The following is a 27,500-nucleotide window of genomic DNA, read 5'->3' as shown; positions in this document are numbered from 1 at the left end:
TTTCGAAACGCTGACTGTCCTACCCGTGGACAGAAAAGTATTGTGTCGGCGGGTGAGGTTACTATTCCATACCCCATGCCAGGCCTATATGGCCAGACCACGGCAGGCTGCCACAGAGAGAACAGGAACATCGTCATCTCCTTCGTAATGTGTTGTGCATAGTGCACAATAAACCCCCAACAGGTAAGTTTATTGTCCTTGAAATGTGTTTTATGCTGCATGCCACTCTGTGATTGCATTTTATTGTATGTTAGTCCCTTCACATTATGTATCATGTACTTGTTTCACAGCCATTCTCGTTTGGTGGAAATACAGGTGGGGGGGGGACAGGGAATATGGGTGCGACCTGTTGAAAGTCGCACCTAAATTCACCTGTATCCTTACCAAAGGGGAACGTACGTATTGTATTTGTTTTACCGTAATATATTCTGTCAACAGGTTTATGACCCAAATATATAGGTAGTATCATGTCAACGTGAGGGTTTCACTGTCCTACGACCACTCGATGGCCGATTATATTTCCATTTTATATTTCCTTGGCATTTGTATCAATGGATGGGATGGTTATATGTATCAAAGTCTTTTCTCGTTAGGGTTCGGTTTGTTTTGTGTATATCATTTTCCCAGGTTGAAATAAATCATTACGATGGCCCAAGTCTAAGTGTGAAACATTACATAAGTGGTAAATGGAATAATTAAGGATCAAACTTCAAAAAAAAGAAACTCGACGGGCATCATCATAACATCACTATAAAGCCACTTGTTAGTCAGTTTGTCACTGAGTGTCAACCGTGTAGGGAGGAGAAAAATGGCCTCCACTCTGGTTCTTTGCCAAGGATTTTTTTCTTCCTATGATGCCTAACTTGTAACTTCTCCACTGAGAGACTTCATTCATGGCGAGGCTGCAGGGTTTATTCCATAACCTGTTGTAATGGATAAACACGACATGATATGTAAGTGAGAGTTTTACGTAATATAGCGAGTAAAAAATAGTGTTACGAAGAGGGGAGCGGGGTCAGTGAAAGATGTAGGTGGCCTAAACTAATGCCACCGATGCGTGGGAAAATTTACTGGTTTTAGTACAAGGTTAGGTTTAAGGAGTTTCCCAAATAACACCATAGTAATTTGTAACAAAGTGATGGTAGATTATTTAGAACCTCATCAAAACTTGAATGGAATGGAAAAAAATAATTTCGTCCCCAAATAGTTAGTACTTATTCTAGACTTTTTTTTTTTTTTACTTGTATACAAATTATTTCGCAAAAAAAAAAAAAAAAAAAAAAATCAAGCACTTCAATTAAGCATATAGCATGTAAAATTTCAAGAAAGCCTGTTTCATTTCCCACTGAGCCGAATTAATCTACATATTATCTACAGAAGGCTGTGTCAGGCTACATGAGGCAATGGGAACTTATGTGAGGTAATTTATGAGGATAGATGCTTCATTGGAACAGTAAAAACATTAAAAAAGAATGGAAAACATGGCAAACACGAATAAATAAAACATTGGTAAATTTACTATTAACAATTTCTTATGCAAAGGTGTCTGCGCCACTATAAAGAATCACGAAAATTAGCATAAGTAAAACATATGTTGATTAAAGTTTTAATGCCAAGGGCCAAAACTGGAGATAATACGCCATTAAAGTATAGTGAAATAACGAATAAGGGTAGAGACAAGCCTGATTAATGGTAGGGCAAAGGAGAGATGTGAGGATGTTTACAGTGGAAAACGAGTCATTGGTAGAGAGTGGCAACATGTGCCTCTCGGTTAGGAAGGGTCAACAGGTTATCCTGTCTACTATCGTCCGTGACACTCGACACTGGCAACATCAGGACAGAAGAGAAGGACAGAAAAGAACAGGGTGTGATAGGAGTAACATCGTCACCCAAGCATTCTTCTGCTAAGCAGTTACAAACACACACACACACACACACACACGCGCGCGCGCGCTCAGTATTAGTGTTTGAGTTCACCTAACACCAACAGGTCCCGCTACACGTAAGTGTGGTGAAGGTACTCTGTATCGTTGATTGAGTGAATATGTGGAGTTAATTTGTGTTGTATTCTTACTTTATTATGCATATGATATTTAACATGTAATAAAATCTTTTGATTAATTAGTGGTAAGCACGACAGCACCCATTGTTTGGAGGTGTTGGAGGGAGATTGGGTGCGACCCCCCGCACTCTTTCAACTAATGATGTCCAATCGGGTACCACTGTCCACTAGATGTTATTAGTATGTAGTGCAACATAGTGTTGTCATGGCTTTCTCTTGTTATCTACAGGTTTTGACCAAATAAAATACAACACATTCGAGTCAACGTGAAGGGTTTCCCTATTCTGACAACTTAATCGATATCGCCTTATGGGTGACGATAACAGTCAAAACGTGGGGACAACACGCCCTAAGGCCGGACATTCATCAACCTGGGGGAGGAATCAGCAACACCCACAGCCCAATTCTCCAGTCCAGTAATGTTGGGGTTACACTATTTTTTTATTTATTTTTTCTTATTACGATTCCCTCCGACGGTCGTACAGGCCAGTTTTCTGCAACTGCTTACGACTGTCGTAACGGTTGGGAATATTTCAGTGCAAGAAGGACACGCAAAACGAAGGACGTTCACCTTCATGGGGGGTCTGAAGGTGAATGTTCACTACTGGTGTCGGAAGTGGCCCCTCCATACTCATGTCCAATGGGCCTGTGATGTCTAAGGATGTCCCAAAGAGATCTTGCGACGACGATGGGACACCATGCCCATCATACCCTTCCTCTGTCCCATGGTCTTCGTTGGGTAAACTGGGGCTAGTTTTTTTTTTTTTTTTTAAACTGGCGACAACGCGTGAGCAGTCACACTGGTCACGACGATTCTAGTGACAACGTTTTCGTGCGTTACTGCCAAACGTATGTTAAAAAACCAGTCGTAACTCAGTACTTTAACGATTTTGTACTCGTTCGATGTCGAACGATGTCGTTAGCAGCATGTACGACATCGTATCTCTCTATAACGTCATCTTACGTCATCGTACGCCCGATGAAATGGCTTTGTCTATCGTGAATTTCTTCCCGACAATCGAATGCAGCACTCGATTGTTGTAATGTTTCTACGATGTCGTGTGACAACAAGAACATCTTACGACATCGTGCGATCAACGACTTAACTTACATTTTACGAGAGGCCAAAAGTCGTTAAAATGACGTTATTGGTGCCGTCGACAGCCCTCCTACGACAGTCGGGGACATCGTAGTAAAAAAAAAAGCTGCAGTGTGACCCCAGCATAATATAAGGTGTGATCTTTCAGGCAATAACTGTGAGTTTAGTGTGTAAGTACATGGCGGGCGTGTGTGTGCGTTCATTCGTACGTTACTAGCAATGCCCGTACAGAGTTAGAGAGAAGGCGACTCACTTATATATGAAGTTTGAGCCTGTCGCGGTGGCTTAAGTAGTGAGCTTATGTAGTGAATATTTCAGTCGTTCAGTTGACAATAGTGAGTTTAATGTATAAGTACATGGCGAGCGTGTGTGTGCGTTCGTTCGTATGTTACTAGCAGTGCGGTCCGCCCGCACAGAGTTGGAGAGAAGGAAAATGACTTATATATATGAAGTTTTAGCACTGTCGCGCTGGCTTATGTAGTGAGCATCGCTGTTTCCTTTGTGTGTATTACGGTTTGCTCTCCATCCCACTACTAAACGTTCTCTGTCTTCTCAATTTAGTAAATAAGGGCCTAGTGTACTAGGAGCAAGATTGGGTTCACCTTTCTCATCGTCAGATTAAAGGTAATAAAGCTAACAACACACAGTGTGACAGCAGCACCAGGTGGAAGCAACATGATATTTATGAGTGCCTTGAAGGTCACTCACTGCAAGAATGCAAGATTTTTCCACAACATGACAGTGGAAGAGCGGATATCCATAGTAAGAAAAGGAAACCGTTGCTACAGATGCCTTCACATTGGACACAGGGTTGGAGAGTGTGCTTTGGACTCAGTATGTGGAATTCGTGTCTGTCCTGCAACACATTAATACCTCCTTTATCCGTTGAGATCTGAGGGAGGGAGTAAGGGGAATCGCCAAGATAGTAGCCTTATACGTATGAAGAAACGACCTAGAAGATACCATCAGTCAGATTCACAAACGCCAAAGACTGAACCGCGCTGAAGACAGAAGGAATCCATTGACAATCAGGCGAATGGAGAGTGATGCTATTCCTCAAGAGCAAGGAACAGCTCAGAATTTTATAACCAGGGTGAATTATAGTGAGTTTCCGCCTGAAAATGAGACGTGATGAGATTTGGTGGTGGCTGGAAGGGCAGAAGTTGCAGACACTACCTATAAAATGATGATGTACCTATTTTGAAGGTGTATGGAGTCCACCTTCTGTGAGGTTTGCACTACGAAAGACCTTTGAAGACCATGAAAGAACCCTACAAGATATAGTAAGAGGTTTAAGTAACAGCTTTTACGTGGACGATTTATTACTATCGGTGAATTCACCCAAAAAGGCTGTGATAATCGTTCATCCATTACGGCGACTGATGAAAAAAGATGAATTCAACTTGATGAAATGGATCTGAAACCATAAGGGAGTCCTTGAGACGGTTCTGTATAATGAGAGAGCAGAAGGTGTGAAATAAGTCTTATGGAAAGATGGAAACCTACCCACAGAACGAATGGTGGGAATCTTATGGGACTTGGAAAAGGACGCCTTCACGGTATGGATAAACATCCTAAGGAGGCCAGAGACGAGGAGAGGCCTGTTGAGCAGGATCAGTTCTATTCGACCCACTGGGGATTCTTGCCCCAAGCATTATAAGAGCCAATATCCTGTTCTAGAACAAATGCAGAAGAGGGTGCAGGTGGGACGAACCAGTGGCAGAAGAAAACAAGATCTTATGGAGAAGTTGGTTGGCTGAGTTCCCTTATCTCTTGCAAGTGAGGATTCAAAGATGTTACAGCACAGGCAAAGGCTACATGACTGAGTCCACTTTGTGGGCACATCACTATTGTGATGCATTGGAAACGGCATACGGTGTAGTGACTTACCTAGAATAACTAGTGAGGATGGATCTCGTCATATCTCATTTGTGTGTGGAGAGGTGAGACTTGCCCCTCTCAAGCACAGGAGCATACCAAGGTTAGAGCTATGTGCAGCAGTGTTAGGAGCTAAAGCAGACAAAACAATTACGAAAGGACTTGGACATGTATGTTAACAGATCTGTACTCTGGACGGATAGCACCGCGGTAGTGAAATATATACATAATACGGAAAGGCGCTTCAAGGGGTTTGTGGTTAATCAGCTGACGATCATCCACAAGGCTACTAAACCTGATCAGTGGCAGTATGTAAGGTGTGCCTTGAACCCAGCTAATGACGTGAGCTGTGGACTACCTGGAAATGTAGTCCACCTTTCTTATCACTGCAAGAAGACAGATGGCTAGCAAACCCTTTATACATTTCTAAACTCGTGGATGAAGGTCCAGAGGTGAAAACTGAAAGAATAGTTTTGATGACAAACTGCGGCACACGAAGGAACCTACTAGAAAACCTGTGGACTAGATACTCGTCCTGGGAGTGGCTGGTAAAGGGTATAGCCTGGATCAGATGATTTATCAAATGGAAGTTTGCAAGATTAGGAAGGGAACATACCCAAGACCGAAGACTAAACACTGAGGAAATGGAAGAAGCAAAACTGGTTATCCTCAAAGCCACACAGAAGAGACCTGTACAAGACAAAGCCTTATGTCGCTTCGAACACACCTTAGGCACTGACGGCTTAATAAGAAAAGAAGGTCGGTTGAAACAAGCATCCTTACACCCAGATCAGAATAACCCAGTCCTACTGCCGAGGAATGAGAGGGTTACAAAACTCATTGGCAAAGATGTATATACAATGAAGGTAGGACATGCTGGACGAGAAAACACTCTTGCTGCAATATGTGAGGTCTTCTGGATACCACAAGTGCTGTAAGCTATTCAATCACATACTCCACAGTTGTGTGACTTGTCCCCGAAACAACTGGAAACCTGCCCATCAGCGTGAAGCTGTCCTAGCAGAAGATTGGATTCACTTGTTGAAGAGGAATCCTACTGCGCATATGGTTGGACATGGGGATGAACATGGTGATAGCCAATTGGAAGCTGTGAGAAGCCCTACCCGTATGGAAAGATAATGACAAGCAAGAGGAAGTTGTGAACGGAAGGCCAATTACTTCAGTCTTGGAAGACCCCCAAAGGCCTGGATGTCTTAATGCAGCTGCACATGATGATAATCCAGACAGACATCCTACGTGCCAGAAAGAACTGGACCATGGCAGAAGCATATAGACGAAGATGGAAACATGTACGACTTCTTGCAGAACATTTCTGGACAGGATGGACAGGAGGATACCTACCCATACATAGTTTCAGACAGGAACACTTACGGAGCAGAAGGGACTATCGAGTTGGGGATGCTGGTATCATCACTGGTAGTCCGCTGCCTAGGAGTCAGTAGATGCTAGGGAGGGTGTTATAAGTATTCCCAGGCGACAAAGTGAAAACACAAAACTCGGAGTTAGTGAGATCAGTAACGAAGTCTTGTTGGCTTGAGGGAGTCGTAAGAGACGTGACAAGTACAGAATGATTTCTGATGAAGAGTCCAACAGAGAGAGTATTATCGTCACATGCAAAAGGATCTGCGCGACGATAAAGAAGCATGAAAATTTAGCATAAGTAAAATATATGTTAACTAAGCTTTTTCTGGAGTTAATACACCATTAGAGTATAGTGAAATAACGAATAAGGGTAGAAACAAGCCTGATTAATAGTCGATGTAAGGATGTTTACAGTGGAAATCGCTGAGCCATTGGGGGATAGCGTCAACATATGCCTCTCTTTTACGAAGGGTCAACAGGTTATCCTGTCTACTAGTGTCCGTGGCACTCAGGCACCCTAGCACCATCAGGACAGAAGAGAAGGACAGATTAAATAGAGCAGGGTGTGATAGGAGTAGGATTGTCACGCGCCGTATTAGTGTTTGAGTTCACGTACCACCTACAGGACCCACAACACGTGAGTGTGGTGAAGATACTTTGTATCGTTGACTGAGTGGATATGTGAAGTTAATTTGTGCTGTATTTTTACTTTACTATGCATATAATACTTAGCATGAAAAAGATCTTTGGATTAAGTAATGGTAAGCACGACAGCAGTCATTGTTTGGAGGTGTTGGAGGAGGGTGGATGCGACCCGGTGAAGGATTATTCCCCTCCCACCCACACTTTACTAAATAATGATGTCTAATCAGGTACCACTGTTCACTAGATGTAATTACTATGTTGTGCAACATAGTGTTGTCATGGCTTTCTCTTATCTACAGGTTTTGACCAAATAAAATACAACTCATTCGAGTCGCCCTATCCTGACAACTTAATCAACATCGCCTCATGGGTGGCGATAACGATAGGAAAAGAAAAGTTTCGTTTATCATATAGTCGCACGCAGAAAAAAAGTACAAACGTTAAGAAAAGCTAATCTCGCTTTACTTTCTCTCTCTCTCTCTCTCTCAATCATTTTGTCTCTGGCTTTCAACACGTCACTCACCTCAAAATGCACACGTGGTTCAGGCAGGGATGCGAGGCATCTCATAATTCAAGTGAAGGACTCACTTAGAAACAATACAACACAAGACAAACTCAAGCATCTTAGCAACACACACGCGTAACGTGACTGTTTTTTTTTTTTTTTTTTTTACGTAGGGAAGAGGGCCAGCCAAGGGCAAAAAATAGAAAGTTAGAAAAAGGCTCACTTGAGCGCTGGCTCTCCAAAGACTTCAAAAAGTGCCAAAACCGTCAGCCAGAATTAGAGGAGCAAATGCCTTGATACCTCCCTCTTAAAAGAAGACAAGTTGTAGGAATTCGGAAATACAGATGAAGGGAGGGAGTTCTAGAGTTTACCAGTGAAAGGGATGAATGATTGAGCGTACTGGTTAACTCTTGCATTAGGGAGTTGGACAGAATAGGGATGAGAGGAAGAAGAAAGACTTGTGCAGCGTGGCCGCAGCAGGAGGAGCCGCAGGAGCGATAAAATATAGAAAGGGATGCAACATTTCGGCGGTGAGAAAGAGACTGAAGACAGTTAGTTAGAGGAGGGGAGTTGATGAAACGAAGGGCTTTCGATTCCACCCTATCAAGCAAAGCTGTGTGACTGGAAACCCCCCAAACATGCGAAGAGTACTCCATACAGGGACGGATAAGGCCCTTATACAGAGTAAGCAGTTTTACATTCCTGGACATTAAAATGAGAGGGAATAAAACTATGGCTCATATCATAGACTCCGTAACTTCATGGGTCCATTCACATTACAATGAGGGGCTACATTCAAGATTTGATGAGGCTAGGTAAAAATAAGTAGTCAGGATGCCTTTTCTTTGTTTTGAGAAAATGCTCGCCCAATATCTAGGCAGTTCTGCTGACACAAGCAGTCTATGATTCTATCTATACTCACATAATTTTCAGTAAATTTCACCACTATTCACATAATTTACAGGCAAATTTTCTTATACTACTACGATTTTGTATACATTTTTGCCTTAATTTTCAAACAATTTTGTAAAAGTAAAGTATTTTGGGACATTTTTGTACTATTGTAATATCATTTCTAGATATTCCTAGACTTTTTGCATTACTAACATCTTAAAAAGATATCATCCTATTTTCTTGTGTAATAGTATTAATAATAATATTATACGGTTTATTAGGAATTGCAGTACATGCACACTGAAATATATATACATACATATATGGGGATGGGGGGGGGGCTTAAGATTAGTACATTAGCTTAGTAGTTTATGGTGTTGGTAATGGCTGGTTTGAAGGGTCCTTATGGGCATAACCACATTGTTGTGACGTGTGGCGTGAGCTGGGCTGGGGGACGTTAGGGGGAAGTAGGTGGCGAAGCCGCGATTGAAGTAGCAGGCCTCTGGCCACCTTGATGAGGGCCTCTCGATGTCTGGTAGACAGTCTGGGGAGGCTCAAGGTGGTTAGGGCGTGATCGTAATTATAGAAGGCATAGCCAAGGATGACCCTGCATGCCCTCTTCTGCACATCCTCCAGTTGTTGTTGTTGAGTGGAGGTGAGGGAAGAGGATCACGCTGGTAAGGCATACATGAGTCTAGGAAGAATAAAGGTGAGGTATATCCCCTTTAACTCATCTGTTGCTGTGCCTAATGACTTAAGTCTGCGTAGCATGTAGTCTGTAAGCCGCCAACCTCACTGTGGTGGTAAAGTGTTGCTTCCATGTCAGGGTCAGGGTGAGCTGGGGAGGGGGGACTGCCACCGAGGAGGTGCAGACATGCATCACCATAGTTTTGGTGTGGTTGATTGCCATCCTGTTCTCCAATGACCATTCCAGTAGTTTGTCAAGGGTTGTTTGAAGTTCTGAGTAGTCTGGGTTTTTGTTGTCAATTGGCACATCCACGGTGCAGTTATCCACATACTTCCAATGGTGAGGGATGTTGGTCAGAGCTTCATTAATCAGTATCAAGAAACACAGTTGCCTGTGGGACTCCACATGTTAGCTGTTGGTAAAAGGATGTGTGGTTCTGATTGTGTACAGCTTGTCTTCCTGTGACTGTGGGTATGTAATGTAATATATTATATCATATGTATTCCCTGTACCTCTGATTATCATACGCCTGGCAACCCTACGTAAGCCTCAGTCTTGCTGGCGTCTCCAAGGCAGGCAGGCAGGCAGGCGTATGGGGGTCCTTCCAAGGCTTTCTCTGTGTTCCTCTGCTTGAATACACATACTCCAGTTAGTACGTGTTTCTATGAAGAACCTTCACCTTCGTGGCTGTACTGACTGTCCCGACAGCTACCCAACACCACATGGCGCAGTGAGTAGTAGGATCACGGGTCTTCCCGACGCCATCGCCGCCACGCCAGCAGGGACTCCACTGCCTCTTCACGCCCTTCCCTGGGTTTTACGGAGCTTCAGTGACTCTTGTGTGTGACAGTGTGTGCGGTGTCGTGCTTTTGCGTGCAGTGTTTTGCGTTGTAGTCTTCCCTCGCCGTTGACAAGGGACGCTACACCCTTGGCGGAGACAGACCTCGCAGCCTCACATCCCCCTCGTCCAGCGCGCAGCGAGTAACTGCCTTCCTTGGGGGGGAGCAGTGTTGCCACGCTTCCATGACTAATTTTCCCTACAGGCAAGGTGATTTTCCCCTACATTACCCTACGCTCACAAATCGTGATTATATACTGAAATAAAAACTACACATGCAAAAAAGAAAAAAAATGTTTACTTACATGCTTAGCAGGTTGATGATGATTATGAAGATTCTTGTGCTTCAACGAACATAGCATTTTCATCTTTATCCGAGTATTTTGAGAAGTACCTTGTTCTTGCACTTGAATACCGCTTACACAGAGAAGGGGTCATGGCAAAATTTGATGGAAATCTCTCGTATGTTTTAATTATTGATTCCAGTGTCTTAGTCGATAACTTATTTCTAAGTTTTGATTTGTTGTTGTTAAGTTTCGAGAATGTTCTTTCAACTTCTGCTGTACTTTGGGGTAATGCTGTTACTCTCAGCATGAAGGTTGATAGTTGTTCATATGAAGCTACTTTTCTCATTTCTTTCCAAAACTCCTCAATGCTCTTACTTTCCCATCCTCCTTTCTTCACCTCTTCATCAACTAAAATTGACCTCCATTGTCGATCAGTGATTTGTACATTAGCATCAGGAAGAAAACGTGGTAGCCTCTGAAACAAGACTGCTGCTGAGTTCACTTCAGCTTTATCCTTCAAAATGTATTCATGGTTAACGTCTTTGAGTGCCGCAAAAACTGGATCCACTAGATTAATCCTTTTTAGAATTTGACAGCATGCAGTTTTGTACCAGTTTCTACACCGTGAAAGAAAGCTCCCTCTTTCGTGTGGCTTCAGTTTTGACAGGGTTTCGCTTGCAAGTATCCCAGGATAGACTTTATCCAACTGCAACCAATTTGATTCAAAAATGGAAAAAATAAATGGAGGTATACTTAACACATTCTAACTCCCGACGTGTCTACAAAGTAATATCCTCTTATATTAAGAAATGATGGACTGTCTATGTAAGCCATATTGAATTTCAGTTGAATTTCAGTCGTGCCATATTGATTTTCAGACTTGTAAATGCTATAGTTTCTTAATAGTATTGAGAGGAATGTCACTAACGGGATCGAATCCAGCCGTACTGGACACGAATCGTCGAGTCAGGTAGAGAAAGGATAGACACGTATCAGACTCGTCATTCTCTCTCTCTCTCTCTCTCTCTCTCTCTCATCTCTCATTTTGATTTCGTGTATGAAATTGATTGACAGTTGAAAATTTTTAATTTTCCCCTACATTCCCCTACGATGAGGCGATTTTCCCCGTAGGTATCCCCTACTCCCTACAGAGGCCTAAAATCCCCTACCGTAGGGGATTTCCCCTACGCGTGGCAACACTGCGTCCACAGCAGGCCCCCCCACGGGCAAACCTGTGGCTCAGAGTCCGCCCATCCTGCAAGCCGACGCCACCTACCAGATGTTCAGGCAATGGCGTCGCCGGTGGCATGATTTCTCAGTCATGATTGATCTGCAGCGCCTTCCCAGAGAAAAGCAGTTGATCCAGCTCCGGATGTCTGTTTCCCTGGAGGTTCAGAGGACTCTTGAACACACTCTCGGGATCGCTCCTGACACACTGTTAGCCGTGGATGACGTCCTCGATGTGTTGCAATCCCACTTCAAGAGTCAACGTAATGAGGCTCTCCGCCGCCGTGAACTCCTGTGCTGCAAACAGGCGGTGGGTGAGTCTTTTCTGATTTCTATGTCCGCCTGAAAACCTTGCTGAAGAGGTCGACCTTTGCTCCGGTGATCCAGTGACTTGTGCTGAGACCCAGCTGAAGATGGTTTTGCTCATGGGCATCAGAGAGGAGGAGCTCGTTCAACGCCTCATCTCTATGGACCCAGGTGCCCCTCTCCAGGACCTGGTCACCTGCTGCCGCTCGTATGAGGCCGCCCGGAACACAGCATCCGCCATCCAGTCGTCTCCAAGTCAGCTGTTCTCCGTCTCTGCCTACAGACGGGGAAAGCGACGTGACAAGGCTGCCTCCTCACTTCAGCAACCGCCTTTAGAACAGCGAGGGAAGCCTGCAGCCGTTGACGTGTCCCAACCCTGCCAGTGTTGCTCCCGCCGGCACTCATATGGTCAGTGCCCTGCTATCGACAGCACCTGTGGCAACTGCGGCCGCAAGGGCCATTGGGCAAAGACTGCCCTGCCAAAGACACCCAATGTCGTGCCTGTAAAAAGACGGGGCATTACGACAAGTGCTGCAGGGTAACAAATGCAACTCACAGCCAGAACAGCTCTCACGCTACGTCACAGAAGAAGAGCTCCTGCCGCAGTGTGACTCGCAGTCCAGCGTCTGAGGCCATGACTCCTAAACCTGTGTGTATTCACCTGACGCATGGAGGATCCACTTCCCACCTCCAAATGCTGCCAGGTACAGGCGCGGACGTCACAGTCATTGGCCAGCGACACCTCAGCATTCTTCAAATCCCCAGGGACAGCCTACAGCCTCTACCTCCCGTGCACACGCTGACGGCGGACGGTTCAGAGATGGCACCTGCCCTGGGATGTTTTCAAGCTACCTTACGGCTCGGGCAAAGGTCTTGCATCGCCCAGATCCAAGTTCACGATGGCGTCCAGACCCCACTCCTCTCCTATGGCCACTGCAAGGAACTGGCCATCATCTCCCCGGAGTTCCCGAAGCCGATTCTCAAGGTCAAGCATATTAACCGGTGCAGCGAGCGGTCCCTCCCTGACATCACGTCTCCTTCTGCTGCACAGTGTTACGTTCACCGGTTAAACTGGTAAGATTGGCATCGGGGAGCCGGTGAACAATAACAATAAAAAAAAAACACTGCAGGTTCAACTGGTGAGGAAATGCAAAAGCTTTTTTAAAAAGCTATTTTAATAACCCATAATGAAATTGACACATATATAACAAGAAACATGAAACACAGATATATAACATGAAACACAGGAAAATGACATACACATATACATATAACACAGTAATAAATACAACAATAAAGAACCCAACTTAATACCTAACAATAATCCTAATCCTATATAGAGGCAATGTGGAAAACACGGACGAGGGGAAGTGATACTTATGCGGTGTCGCAGTGGTGAAATGCTGGGTGATGGTTGATCCCACGGTAGACCCAAGAGGCGTTGTGTTCACTGGTTGAGGCTTGGATCTGAACTTCCAATCCAGAAAGCCAAGAGCTGGCTCAACACTTTCGGTTGAGTCGAAAGGGGCCGCGTGAATCCAACTTCGGGACAGTAGCGGGGCTTCATGAAACGGTGACGTGGAGGGTTCATGAAACGGTGACGTGGAAGGGGAGGCGGAGAGGTGGCGAACGAGGTAACAAGCGGAGGAGGTGATGGTAGTAATGTATGTTACGGGCGGGCCGTAACAACAGGAGTACTTCCTTCGTGAGTTTTCAGACGTACTTCTCTCCAAGGAGGATCTGAGGAAGGCTCCCCTGAAGCCCATGGTCGCACAGCCCATGCAGATCCACCTGAAGGAGGGCGCTACACCGTTCGCCATTCACACACCACGACAAATCCCCTTCGCATTCCAGCAACAAGTCAAGGATGAGCTGGACTCCATGGTGCGTCAAGGGATAATTGAGCCTGCCGGCGATGAGCCGTCTGCCTGGTGTCACCCCTTGGTCGTCGTGGCTAAGGACAAGGGAGTTCGCATCACGGTGGACCTCACAAAGCTCAATAGCCAGGTTTCTCGCCCAGCTCACCCAGCACCAACACCTTACGCCGCTGTCCGCAGAGTCACTCCGTCATCCCGCTTCTTCACGACAGCAGATGCTCTGTGTGGGTACTGGCAGTTGGTACTTGACGAGAAGGATCGCCACCTCACAACTTTCATCACCCCGTTCGGCCGGTTTAGGCATTGCCGAGGCCCCATGGGCTTCGCAGCTACTGGTGACGCCTACTGCCACCGCGGCGACTTGGCACTCAAGGGTTGGAGAATTGTGTCAAGGTGGTGGACGACATTCTTCTCTTTGATGATGACTTCCCACACACTTGCAGAGGATTCATCAGATGCTCAGCAGATGCAGAGAGCACGGGATCACCCTCAACAAGGACAAGTTTTCAGTTGCCGAGCCTCAGGTCCGATTCTGTGGCTACAACCTCTCCCCCTCTGGCATCTCTGCAGGCGAAGACCGCGTCAGTGCAATCCGGGACTTTCCTACGCCCGCGAACTTGACTGACCTCCGCTCCTTTATGGGCTTAGTGAACCAGCTGTCAGAGTTCACCCCGGACATAGCAGCCGCAGCCCAGCTTCTTCGCCCTCTCTTGAGCCCTAAACGGACGTTCACTTGGACAGCGGACCATGATGAAGCCTTCAACCATGTCAAGACGGTGCTTCTCCAGCCGCCTGTTCTGGCCCACTTTGATCCAGCGCTACCAGTCGTCCTCCAGACGGATGCCTCCCGCCTTCATGGGATTGGGTACGCTCTCCTACAAGATCACGGCCAAGGATGCACACGACTAGTTCAATGTGGCTCACGCTTCCTCACTGACGCTGAGACGCGCTACGCCACCATTGAGCTCGAGCTGCTTGCCGTTGTATGGGCCATGTCCAAGTGTCGGCTCCACCTCATAGGCCTACAGCACTTCACGCTGATGACGGACCATCGGCCACTGGTCCCGATCCTGAATGCCTACACTTTGGACGCGATCGAGAATCCCCGTCTCCAACGTCTGAAGGAGAAAATCTCGCCCTACCTCTTCACAGCCGTATGGCGCGCCGGGAAGTTGCTACGCATCCCAGATGCTCTGTCGAGAGCCCCAGTCAGCCACCCCACTCCTGAGGACGAGATGGCGTGCACTGCTGCCACTGCCCACCTGCGGTGTGTCGTAGCTGCCAACGCTGAAGGCTCCGACCAAAACACACCACACCATGACGCCGATCGGACGCTCCAGGAGTTCAGAGCAGCAGCGAGGGCAGACCCGTCATATGCCCACCTCACCGCCTGCGTGACATCTGGCTTCCCGTCCAACCGGTACGAGCTCCACAGTTCTCTACTTCCCTACTGGAAGCTCCGCGATCACCTCTACGCAGATGGGGAGCTTGTCCTCTATGGCCAGAGGATCGTTGTTCCTGTAGCTCTCCGCCGCCGCACCCTTGCTCGTCTCCATGACAGCCACCGCGGTGTGGAAGCCACTCGCCGTCGGGCGAGGCAGACTGTTTTCTGGCCTGGCATTGACTCTGACATCGCCAATACTGTTCGTGCCTGTGAACCATGTCAAGTCCTCCAGCCGAGCCAACAACAGGAACCCCTGATGTGCGACGACAACCCATCCAGGCCCTTTGAGTCCGTCTCCGCAGACTTCTTCACAGTCGCTGGCAAGTCCTTTCTTGTCATTGCGGACAGACTCTCGGGATGGCCTGTGGTCGTCCCATGTGGTGCGGACACCACAGCCACACGCACCATCCAGATGTTCTGCCGCTATTTCCGGGAAGTGGGTGTCCCCCTCCGTCTCCGCACTGATGGCGGGCCCCAGTTTGCCAGTGCAGACTTCCAGAACTTCATGGAGCGCTGGGGTGTTCACCACATAGTGACTTCGCCGCACTATCCCCAGTCTAATGGCCATGCTGAGGCGGCTGTCAAGTCGGTGAAGCATCTCATCTTGAAGACAGCCCCCTCCGGCAACATTGATACGGAGGAGTTTGCCAGAGGTCTCCTGGAGCTGCGTAACTCTCCCAACTATACAGGACGGTCCCCTTCGCAACACCTCTATGGCCACCCTCTTCGGTCCTGCGTCCCTGCCCACCCAGAGTCCTTCTCCGCGGACTGGCAGACCAAGACGGAGGAATGCGACCGCCGCGCTGCCGCCCGAGCTGAACAGGTGCAGGCTCACTATGACCAGCACGCCAGGCCCCTCCCCAAGCTGTGCATTGGAGCCACAGTCCGCATCCAGGACCCTGTGTCTCTCCGCTGGGATAAGGTCGGTGTGGTCATGGGCTGCAGCAGGAACAGGGAATATGATGTTCGTCTCCCCAGCGGACGTGTCTGGCGACGCAACCGCCGTCTCCTACGCCCAGTGCCGCCCCATGGTGATGATCCTCCCCACCATATCCCTGTGGTCCCTTGGTCAGACGAGAAAAGTCCGTCTGCTTTACTTGCTCCCCCAGTTGCCCCACGTCGTTCCCAGCGGCTCATGGAAAAGAGTTCCGCTCGAGACAGTGCTACGAGCGTGAGGGGGGAGGGAGGTGTGGGTATGTAATGTAATGTATCATATGTATTCCCTGTACCTCTGATTATCGTACGCCTGGCAACCCTACGTAAGCCTCAGTCTTGCTGGCGTCTCCAAGGCAGGCACGCGTACGGGGGTCCTTCCAAGGCTTTCTCTGTGTTCCTCTGCTTGAATACACCTACTACAGTTAGTACGTGTTTCACTGAAGAACCTTCACCTTCGTGGCTGTACTGTCCCGACAGCTACCCAACACCACAGGGACTACTTTTGTAGACCGCACAAAAGCCTTAATCTTATCATACCACTGTCTGTTGTTGGTAAGTTTGAGTTGGTGGGTGAATTTTGTTTGGGTAATGACTTGCTTTCGCTATCTTTATCTTCCGTATCACTCTTTTCCTTAATTTCCTGTACTGGATTGGGCAGGAATGAAAGGCTCAGTTCCTCTACTTAATGAGACTTTTAATGCAGGGTGTCATCCACGGGGTATCAGATGGGTGCACTGTGACGCTCTTTGCTGGGAAATAGCGGTGGAAGGCTTCCGTTGTGGTGGTAACAAAATTATGCCACTTGGTGTGGACGTCTTCCACTTCCAACATCTCGTCACAAGGGTGTTGTGTCACTCATTGCCCAAACTCCCTCAAGGCAGAGTCAGGCATGGGTCGGTAAGTCTTTATGACCCTTGAGTGGTGGTGGTGGTGGAGCGAGGTGGTGGGTGTAGGCGGCCACAGGAAAGAGAGGTGTGTGCTGTGTTCCATGAGGGGTATTGGCTGGGGGCTGCGAGTAGTGATGTGTGTGTGTGTGTGTGTGTCCATGAAAATATTTATTTTTTTATCTATTTTTTTTATTTATTTATTATTCTACAGCGTTAGGAAACTTAGATTGACCACAACAATATAAAATTCACCCGTTCTTAGATTTTTCATGTATCTAATCTCGAAATGATGACTCCGACCGGGTTTTTTTTTCTTTTGCGTTTGTGAATATATCTATGGACATTATTCTTTACAATGCTATGAATCTTAAAGATTACTATAGCAATAAAAACTCTACTTTTTGTATGTTACAGTGTCTTATGTCAGTTCCTCTCTCAATAGATTATATTATAAATCATTTTCAAGTGTAATTTTTTATGACCAGTGATATATGTGTAGTGAATTTGTATCAAGAACAGAAAAAATATAAAGAGAACGACTAAAAATCGGTGGTCTTTCAGAATTTTTTTATAAAAGCTACAAAAAAAAAAAAAAAAACCTGCGGTGGTGGTGGTGGTGGTGGGCAGGTTTTACTGGTCAGTTCGCGTGTGAGTGGTAGTGGTGATTAACATAATTGACTGTGGTGGTGGTGACAGGGATGGTGAGAGTGAAATGATAGTAGTTGTGACGTAATGAGTGGTGATAGTGATGGTAATTTTGCTGACTGATGATGTGTAGTAGTGAGTGGTGGAAATCTTTGTTGAATGGTGATGGTAGTGGTGATTTGTTGAGTGATGGTGACAGAAGTGTTGATGTGTGATGAATGGTGATAGTGAAGCATTGAGTACTGACGATGATGAGTGAGGATTTTCTCAAGTGGTGACGGTTGTAGCGGTGGTGGTACTGATGTATTAAATGGTGAAGTAGGTTATGAATGACAAGTGGCAACAATGGCAATATTAATAGTGGTAGTGAAATTGGGAAAAGGATAAATAATTGGTAAAGATGGTGGTGTGATGTGTAAACTGGTGATGGCGGTAGTAATAATGGCGGTGAAGTGGGTTATGAATAACTAATGGTGATGATGGCAGATGTAATAATAATGGGGAAAGTTGAAAATGGGTAAATGAATGGTAATGATGGTGCTGATGGTTATATAATGGTGATGATGGTGGTGGTGGTGTTGGTGACGATACAGGTAACGATGGTATTTGGTGGCAATGGTGATGAGTGGAAAGTTCAATAATCTGGTAGAACGTTTTAAGATCCAGGAAAACCAGTCTTGATAACTGACGAGTGATGCCCCTCACCACATTCTCTCTCTCTCTCTCTCTCTCTCTCTCTCTCTCTCTCTCTCTCTCTCTCAGCCCCTTCACACTTATTTTCTTCCTTTTGGGGTCCTTTCTCAATTTTTTTTTTATCTTACTCTCTTCTCTCTCCTTCTCCATCTCCATCCTTTTCCTTTATCGCTGCCGCCACCATAACTATCTATCAACATCAGTAGGGTCTCTTTCTCCCTCTCCCTCTCTCTTCCTCTCTCTATAATAAACAAGTCAATATTTTTACCGTAACTTCGTCACCTTGCTGCACTAAACGAGAGAGAGAGAGAGAGAGAGAGAGAGAGAGAGAGAGAGAGAGAATGCTACTGGATGTTGCTAGGTGTAGGTGTGTAGACAGGTAGGTGTGTGTGTATGTGTGTGTGTGTGTGTGTGTAATTCACCTCGGTCTTCTGCTGGTCACCCAGCCAGTCTTCCCCATTACGGAGCGAGCTCAGAGCTCATAGACCGATCTTCGGGTAGGACTGAGACCATATCAACACACAACACACACCGGGAAAGCGAGGCCACAACCTCTCGAGTTACATTCCGTACCTATTTACTGCTAGGTGAACAGGGGCCACACATTAAGAGGCTTGCCCATTTGGCTCGCCGCTTACCGGGACTCGAACCCGGCCATCTCGATTGTGAGTCGAGCGTGCTAACCACTACACTACGCGGTGTGTGTTTGTGTGTGTGTTTCACTGTTTGATCTGCTGCAGTCTCTGACGAGACAGCCAGACGTTACCCTACGGAACGAGCTCAGAGCTCATTATTTCCGATCTTCGAATTAGCCTGAGACCAGGCACACACCACACACCGGGACAACAAGGTCACAACTCCTCGATTTACATCCCGTACCTACTCACTGCTAGGTGAACAGGGGCTACAAGTGAAAGAAGACACATCCAAATATCTCCACTCGGCCGGGGAATCGAACCCCGGTCCTCTGGCTTGTGAAGCCAGCGCTCTAACCACTGAGCTACCGAGCGTGTGTGTGTGTGAGGGTGTGTGAAGGTGTAGTGTGTGTATGTATGTGTTGTTGCTATGGAAGGTGTAAGGTCAGAGGTATTAGTGTAGTATTATGTATTACTATTGCTTCTACTACTACTACTACTACTACTACATCTGATGCTACTACTACTAGTACTACTACTACTACTACTACTACTACTGCTGCTGCTGCTGCTGCTGCTGCTGCTGCTGCTGCTGCTGCTACTACTACTACTACTACTACTACTACTACTACTACCACCACCACTACTGCTGCTACTACTAATAATAATGATAAAAGTAATAATAATACAACTTTCAACTGGGGAAAGGAAAGACACATTAAACTGTCATAACAACAGGTCATAAAAAGGTAAAAAAAAAAAAAAAAAAAAAATGAAAAGTGTTTGAACAAAAGAGCTAATCTGAGGCTGGGAAAAGGTTAGTTGGTCTTTGTAAGGTCATAGAACCAATGACCCGAAAACATTCACACACACACACACACACACACACACACACACACACACACACACATACACACACAGGGAGGGAGAGATGGGTGCTATTGAACTCAACTCACTCAATTCTCGAAATCAGAAGGATCTGACCACTTGATCTCTCTCTCTCTCTCTCTCTCTCTCTCTCTCTCTCTCTCTCTCTCTCTCTCTCTCTCTCTCTCTCTCTCTCTCTCTCTCTCTCTCTCTCTCTCTCTCTCTCTTACCAGCCACTTCACGCTTGCCCTCCATCCCTCCTCGATACACATTGTTGGCAAGAGGTGCTGGTGGCGGATTACACGCTGCTGATACATTTAGTACACTCGGTCACACCTCCCACTCTGATAGAGTTAACCATTAGGATGCCTCCTCATAGACCTTCACCTCATCCATTGACTGTGTTGTTAAACTTCCCTTCTCCTTGATTCGCTCAATGTTAGTCACAATCTGCCTACTGATTGGGCGGCAGGATGGATCCAGAGCACTGTAGCCCCAGATCTGCTATTCGCCCGGACGAAAGCCACGCAAGATTCAAAAGTCGAACGGGTAACGCCTTCGAGGGCTTGTGCGACGTCCTAATGATGGCATGTGGAGCAAGAAGACACGCTATTGTTACTCAGGTTGCGATCTGTGTGCGGGATTCGGTTCATTCGATCAACTGTCAAAGATGTCCTGCCCTTCTCCACCTCCGAACCCCAAAACCACACCGTCAGTATCTCCTAAGAGCGCTGTGGCGTTCCGTGGAGGATCCTGACAAGGCTCATAAGTGGGATCGTTCGTCACCGCGGAGTAGTAAACAATGTCAAGATGCCGGTGGTCAAACACTTCAGTCCCGCCTCAAATGATACCGGGATCTGCTCTGCCTCCACTTTTCCATCCCCTCAATCTCCTATTCCTCCCCGCGACACACTGCCCCTTATGCTCCTGACCTCCTGTCGCCCTCCTCTCCTGCTGCCTTGAAGTGGCTTAGTTTATCTTGCTGTTATGCTTCCCGCTTAGATACAGAGAAAGTTGAGGAGGATGTGTCACCAGTACCAGGTGAACGCTGTCACTCACACCGAAGATCGAGAATGAGGCACCACCAAGGCATGCGCACGCGCGCGCGCACACACACACACACACACACACACACACACACACACACACACACACACACACACACACACACACACACACACATGACATACAAAGTCATATTAAAGAGACTTAACTATGATATCCTCCACACTTCAAGACAAACACATGCATAACGTAACGCAGACAACCAGATACACACACACACACACACACACACACACGGTAGCTCAGTGGTTAGAGCGCTGGCTTCACAAGCCAGAGGACCGGGATTCGATTCCCCGGCCGAGTGGAGATATTTGGGTGTGTCTCCTTTCACGTGTAGCCCCTGTTCACCTAGCAGTGAGTAGGTACGGGATGTAAATCGTGGAGTTGTGACCTTGTTGTCCCGGTGTGTGGTGTGTGCCTGGTCTCAGGCCTATCCGAAGATCGGAAATAATGAGCTATGAGCTCGTTCCGTAGGGTAACGTCTGGCTGTCTCGTCAGAGACTGCAGCAGATCAAACAAACAGTGAAACACACACACACACACACACACACACACTCACCGCGTAGTGTAGTGGTTAGCACGCTCGACTCACAATCGACAGGGCCGGGTTCGAGTCCTGGTAAGCAGCGAGGCAAATGGGCAAGCCTCTAAATGTGTGGCCCCTGTTCACCTAGCAGTAAATAGGTACGGGATGTAACTCGAGGGGTTGTGGGCTCGCTTTCCCGGTGTGTGTTGTGTGTTGATGTGGTCTCAGTCCTACCCGAAGATCGGTCTATGAGCTCTGAGCTCGCTCCGTAATGGGGAAGACTGGCTGGGTGATCAGCAGGCGACTGGGGTGAATTACACACACACACACACACACACACACACACACAGTCTTTCGTATGTAAAGTAAGGAAACAACTGACACCAGACACAATGTTAAGTATTTTTACACACTAGGTTATTCCTCTCTATATTATTGCATTTCTAAGTGGGACTATACTAGTCCATCTTTTCTAAATGGATTGGTAGTGGCACAGTAGAGAGTCTGTAGATGTACATTTTTCATTAGAAAATTTGATTAAACAAATATTTCCAAAACATAATCTGCTAAATGTCAATTTAATTCATTAATACTATTGTTGTTATTGATTTTAAAAACTATTAAAGAAACAGACAGTTTTTTTCATTAATAGATCGACAACGAGTAACAAGAGAAAAATAGTAAAAAACATTCAAATTCAGCGATTTCATACATCTTTCATTCATAAGAATAGTATTTCTTTTCTTGATACTCGAATATAGAACACATTACCAATACATTTGAAAAAAATTATTTGTTAAGGTCATTTTGCAAAACTGGTCATTTTACAAAATGCCCAGCCATTATGCGAGAAGACCAGATTCGTGGTCACATTGCAAAATGACCTAAACATCTCGACATATTGCAAAAAGATTTTGGACAATTTACAGTATTATCGTTGGCCAGTTTACAAAATATTCAAACAGAAAGTAGCCAGATGGAAAAAAAAAGTGAGTAAACGATAGAAGGTAGATAAAGATAGGTGTATGTGTTTGTAATAATAATAATAATAATAATAATAATAATAATAATAATAATAATAATAATATATTTCGGTTTATTTGAATGGCAGCGAGTACAGGTACAGAGCTGAAAATTCCTACATATTAAACCTACTTATACATATATTCTTATATACTAACATTCATACACCTTTAGTCTACACAACTCTCATGGTGGCATCTGACATAAGATGCGCGGCAGCTATTTATAGCGCCAGAGAAGCCTAGCGACCAAGGCCCCTGGGTGATGCCAACCCGTGTGCATTTGTTTTTGTTTGGAGTTTGTTTCTCCTACCCAGTAGCGGGTCACAACTTCCGTCTCACACCAAGTGCCTAATCACTGCAAGGTGAACAGGGCCTCAAACGAGAATAGAAGTCTTGCCCAAATGACCTGTCCCGGGAATCGACCTCGGGGTTTCTCGATAGTGAGTCGAGCGTGCTACCACTACACCACCAAGTGTGTGTGTATAGGTGTGAATGTGTGTGTGTGTGTGTGTAATTCACTGTTTGATCTGCTGCAGTCTCTGACGAGACAGCCAGAAATTACCCTACGGAACGAGCTCAGAGCTCATTGTTTTCGATCTTGGGATAGGTCTGAGACCAGGCACACACCACACACCGGGACAACAAGGTCACAACTCCTCGATTTACATCCCGTACCTACTCACTGCTAGGTGAACAGGGGCTACACGTGAAAGGAGACACACCCAAATATCTCCACCCGGCCGGGGAATCGAACCCCGGTCATCTGGCTTGTGAAACCAGCGCTCTAACCACTGAGCTACCGGGCCGTGTGTGTGTGTGTGTGTGTGTGTGTGTGTGTGTGTGTGTGTGTTCAAACTCCTGAAAATGGTCTTAAATCCACCAGTATTATTGTTGGTCAGTTTACATTATGTCCAAACTGGTAGTTAGACAATTATTGTCTTTGTGTGCGAGCTGGGAAAAAAAAAAAAATAATGGTAGCTGACTGATGAGGTCGTTGTCAGTAAGACACAGCTAAAGTCAGGAGAGGACGGGCAACGTGGTGTTACTCCCAGTAACTTTGTGTGCATCTTATTATGCTCTGAAAATCTGTACAATGGAAAATATTTTTTTTATATACAAAACTGGTCACGGCTGAGGAAAAGAAAGCATCAAATACTTTGAGTTTATTGTCAAGAAATGAATACGAACAAATTCTGAATCACTTGGATAAACTTGAACGTACTAACTACTTGCTGTTGGGACATTTTGTAAACTGACCAAAGATAATACTGTAAATTGCCCAAAAATGTCAAGATATTTAGGTAATTTTGCATTGTAACCACGAATTTGGTCTTTTTATATAATGGCCGAGTATGACCAATTTTGCAAAATGACCGTAACATATAAACTTATAATATCTTAATATTCAAAAGGAAAATAAAGAATAATTTGATTGAGAATCGGAACGAATTTCTTTGATGTTTTGGTATTTTCTTTCTTTAGTACTTTTTTGTGTGCTAAAATAATTTTCTAGCACATGCAATACAATGAAAATGAAAGGTTTTATATATATATATATATATATATATATATATATATATATATATATATATATATATATATATATATATATATATATATATATATATATATATATATATATATATATATATATATATATATATATATATATATATATATATATGGGCTTTTCACGGGAAGGAGGTGTTTTGAGTACCTTCTATCTATCTATCTCTCTCTCTCTCTCTCTCTCTCTCTCTCTCTCTCTCTCTCTCTCTCTCTCTCTCTCTCTCTCTCTCTATATATATATATATATATATATATATATATATATGGGCTTTTCACGGGAAGGAGGTGTTTTGAGTACCTCCTATCTGAAAGCCCACCCGTTAGTTAGGGAACCGTTACCCCAAGTGGAAGCCCTTTCTACTCTCGGACTGTAGCCAGGATTCGAACCCGTGTGCTTGGGCAACCGTCGGCCCCCAAAGTGCACGTGATTTCATTGTACCATGTGAGAGAAATGAGTATGCAAAACAAACCTATGTATTCCTATCACACACACACAGACACACACACATACACACACACACACACACACACACACACACACACACACACACACACACACACACACACACACACACAAGCCAGATGACCGGGGTTCGATTCCCCGGCCGGGTGGAGATATTTGGGTGTGTCTCCTTTCACGTGTAGCCCCTGTTCACCTAGCAGTAAGTAGGTACGGGATGTAAATCGAGGAGTTGTGACCTTGTTGTCCCGGTGTGTGGTGTGTGCCTGGTCTCAGGCCTATCCGAAGATCGGAAACAATGAGCTCTGAGCTCGTTCCGTAGGGTAACGTCTGGCTGTCTCGTCAGAGACTGCAGCAGATCAAACAGTGAATTACACACACAAATATTTATGTAAGAGAGGAAAACTGGCCAAAGGGCAACTTAAAACGAAAAAAAAGGCTCGCTTAGTTGCCAGTCATCTTGCAGATTCGACTGAGTTGGCCCTTCTAAAAAGGGATAAACGTCTTGAAACTTCCCTCTTAAATTAAGAACACTTATTGGAAGTTGGAAATACAGAAGCAGATAGGGAGTTCCATAGTTTACCAGGGAAAGTTATAAATGATAGAGTACTGGTTAATTCTTGGATTAGATAGTTGGACAGTGTAGGGGTGAGAGGAAGAAGAAAGCCTTGTGCAGCGAGGCTAGGCAGGAGGACAGGAGGCATGCAGTTAGCAAGATCAGGAGAGCAGTCAGCATGAAAATAACGGTAGAAGATAGCAAGATATGCAACATTCCGGCGGTGAGAAAGAGGCTGAAGACAGTCAAAGGAGAGGAGTTGATAAGATGAAAAGCCTATGATTCATCTCTCTCTCTCTCTCTCTCTCTCTCTCTCTCTCTCTCTCTCTCTCTCTCTCTCTATATTATGTATGTATGCATACTGATTTGAATTTATAAGCTTAAATATATATATATTTTTTTTCGTTCATTGAAATTTTTGGTTGATATTGTTGATGCAGCTTTCCGCCATTCATAAATATTACTTTTTAATTCATCCCAGTCTGGAAGAATCTTCGACTTAGCAGACTGTCTTAATTTCTGACTGCAATTTTTATCTTTATTTAGTTTTGTGTGTAAATAAATTTATTTACTAACTCAATTATTCACTTGCAATTCTATTTTTTTTATAGTTTTGTGTGTAAATAAATTTATTTACTCACTAACTAACTCAATTACTCACTTATACACACTATTACTCACCTCCACGCCGTCGAACTTTGCAAAGCACTCAGCGTATTGACGAAGGTCGAGGGAGGAGAGCCACGCCTTGCATTCCAGGTGCGGACGCCGAGGCAACCACGACATCCTGCGCAGCGACGCCCCTCGACGGAGACTGGATATCAGTGATCCTCCTATAGAGCAAAAGAATAAAATACGTAAGTGAGAGAGTAAAGTCTAGAGTAATGAAAATCCCTCGTCACATTTCACTTTTTTTTTTTTTTTTTACATTACAAGGGCACTGGCCAAGGGAAAACAGTGTTGGAAAAAAAAAATCCCGCTGGTTGCCAGGCCCTGTTAAGAGGAAAGTAGGAGAAAGAAAAACAAAAAATCTAAAAGGAGGGTCCAGTTAACGTAAGAGGTGTCTTGACACTCCTCTTTTGAAAGAGTTTAAGTCATAGGCAGGTGGAAATACAGACACAGGTAGAGAGTTCCAGAGTTTACCAGTGTAGGGAATGAAGGAGTGAAGATACTGGTTAACTCTTGCATTAGGAAGATGGACAGAATAGGGATGAGAAGAAGTAGAGAGTCTTGTGCAGCGAGGCCGCAGGAGGGGAAGGCATGCAGTTAGCAAGTTCAGAAGAGCAGACAGCATGAAAACAGCGGTAGAAGACAGATAAAGATGCAACATTGCGGCGGTGACTTAAAGAATCAAGACAGTCAGTTAGAGGAGAAGAGTTGATAAGACGAAAAGCTTTAGATTCCACCTTGTTTAGTAAAGCTGTGTGTGTGGATCCCCCCCAGACATGAGAGCCATACTCCATACACGGGCGGATAAGGCCCTTGTACAGAGCAAGCAGCTGGGAGGGAGAGAAAAATGGACGAAGACGCCACAGGACACCTAACTTCTTGGAAGCTGATTTAGCAAGAGTAGAGATGTGAAATTTCCAGTTTAGATTTTTAGTGAAGGATAGACCGAGTGTGTTTAATGTAGAGGAGAGGGGAAGTTGAGTGTTATTGAAGAAGAGAGGATAGTTGTCTGGAAGGTTATGTCGAGTAGATAGTTGTAGAAATTGAGTTTTGAGGCATTGAACAAAACCAGGTTTTCTCTGCCCCAATCAGAAACAAGTGAAAGATCAGAAGTTAGGCGTCCTATAGCATCTCGCCTTGAGTCATTTAATTGTTGTTGGGTTGGGCGTCTGTTGAACGCTGTTGAATAATGCAAGGTGGTATCATCAGCATAGGAGTGGATAGGGCATTGAGTCAGATTTAGGAGATCATTGATGAATAATAGAAAGAGAGTGGGTGATAGGACAGAACCCTGTGGAACACCACTGTTGATAGTTTTAGGGAAGAACAGTGACCGTCTACTACAGCAGCAATAGAACGATCGGAAAGGAAACTGGAGATGAAGGTACAGAGAGAAGGATAGAATCCGTAGGAGGGTAGTTTAGAAATTAAAGATTTGTGCCAGACTCTATCGAAGGCTTTCGATATGTCAAGGCCGACAGCAAAGGTTTCACCGAAGTCCCTAAAGAGGATGACCAAGATTCAGTTAGGAAAGTAAGAAGATCACCAGTAGATCTGCCTTTACGGAAACCATACTGGCAATCAGAGAGAAGGTTGTGAGCTGATAGATGCCTCATTATCTTCCTATTAAGGATAGACTCAAAGGCTTTAGAAAGGCAGGAAATCAAAGCTATAGGGCGGTAGTTAGAAGGATTGGAGTGGTCACCTTTTTTAGGGACAGGTTGAATGTGATGGTGATAGCTGTGGTGTTACAGTGGTGGTGGTGGTGGTGGTGGTGGTCAATGCCTTCTATAAATACAGCAACAGATTAAACAAAGACCCAAAGCAATGCCCT

The 27,500-nt window shown here is 45.3% G+C and overlaps 1 protein-coding gene across 7 annotated transcripts in view; it reads right to left on the bottom strand.

Annotated features, from left to right (window-relative positions):
- The window catches only part of LOC123504736 (SH2 domain-containing protein 3C-like), a 315,439-nt gene that overhangs the window by 209,513 nt on the left and 78,426 nt on the right, over nt 1-27,500 (bottom strand). For all 7 annotated transcript variants that reach the window (XM_045255494.1, XM_045255495.1, XM_045255499.1 and 4 more), the window contains one exon: nt 25,679-25,830. In XM_045255494.1, the coding sequence (XP_045111429.1) occupies nt 25,679-25,830 (152 nt within the window). The remainder of the gene's footprint in view (nt 1-25,678; nt 25,831-27,500) is intronic.

Source organism: Portunus trituberculatus, chromosome 17 (assembly GCF_017591435.1).
Source record: "Portunus trituberculatus isolate SZX2019 chromosome 17, ASM1759143v1, whole genome shotgun sequence".
NCBI lineage: Eukaryota > Metazoa > Arthropoda > Malacostraca > Decapoda > Portunidae > Portunus > Portunus trituberculatus.
The sequence above is the reverse complement of the archived record's forward strand: the minus strand, read 5'-3'. Positions and strand labels throughout refer to the sequence as shown.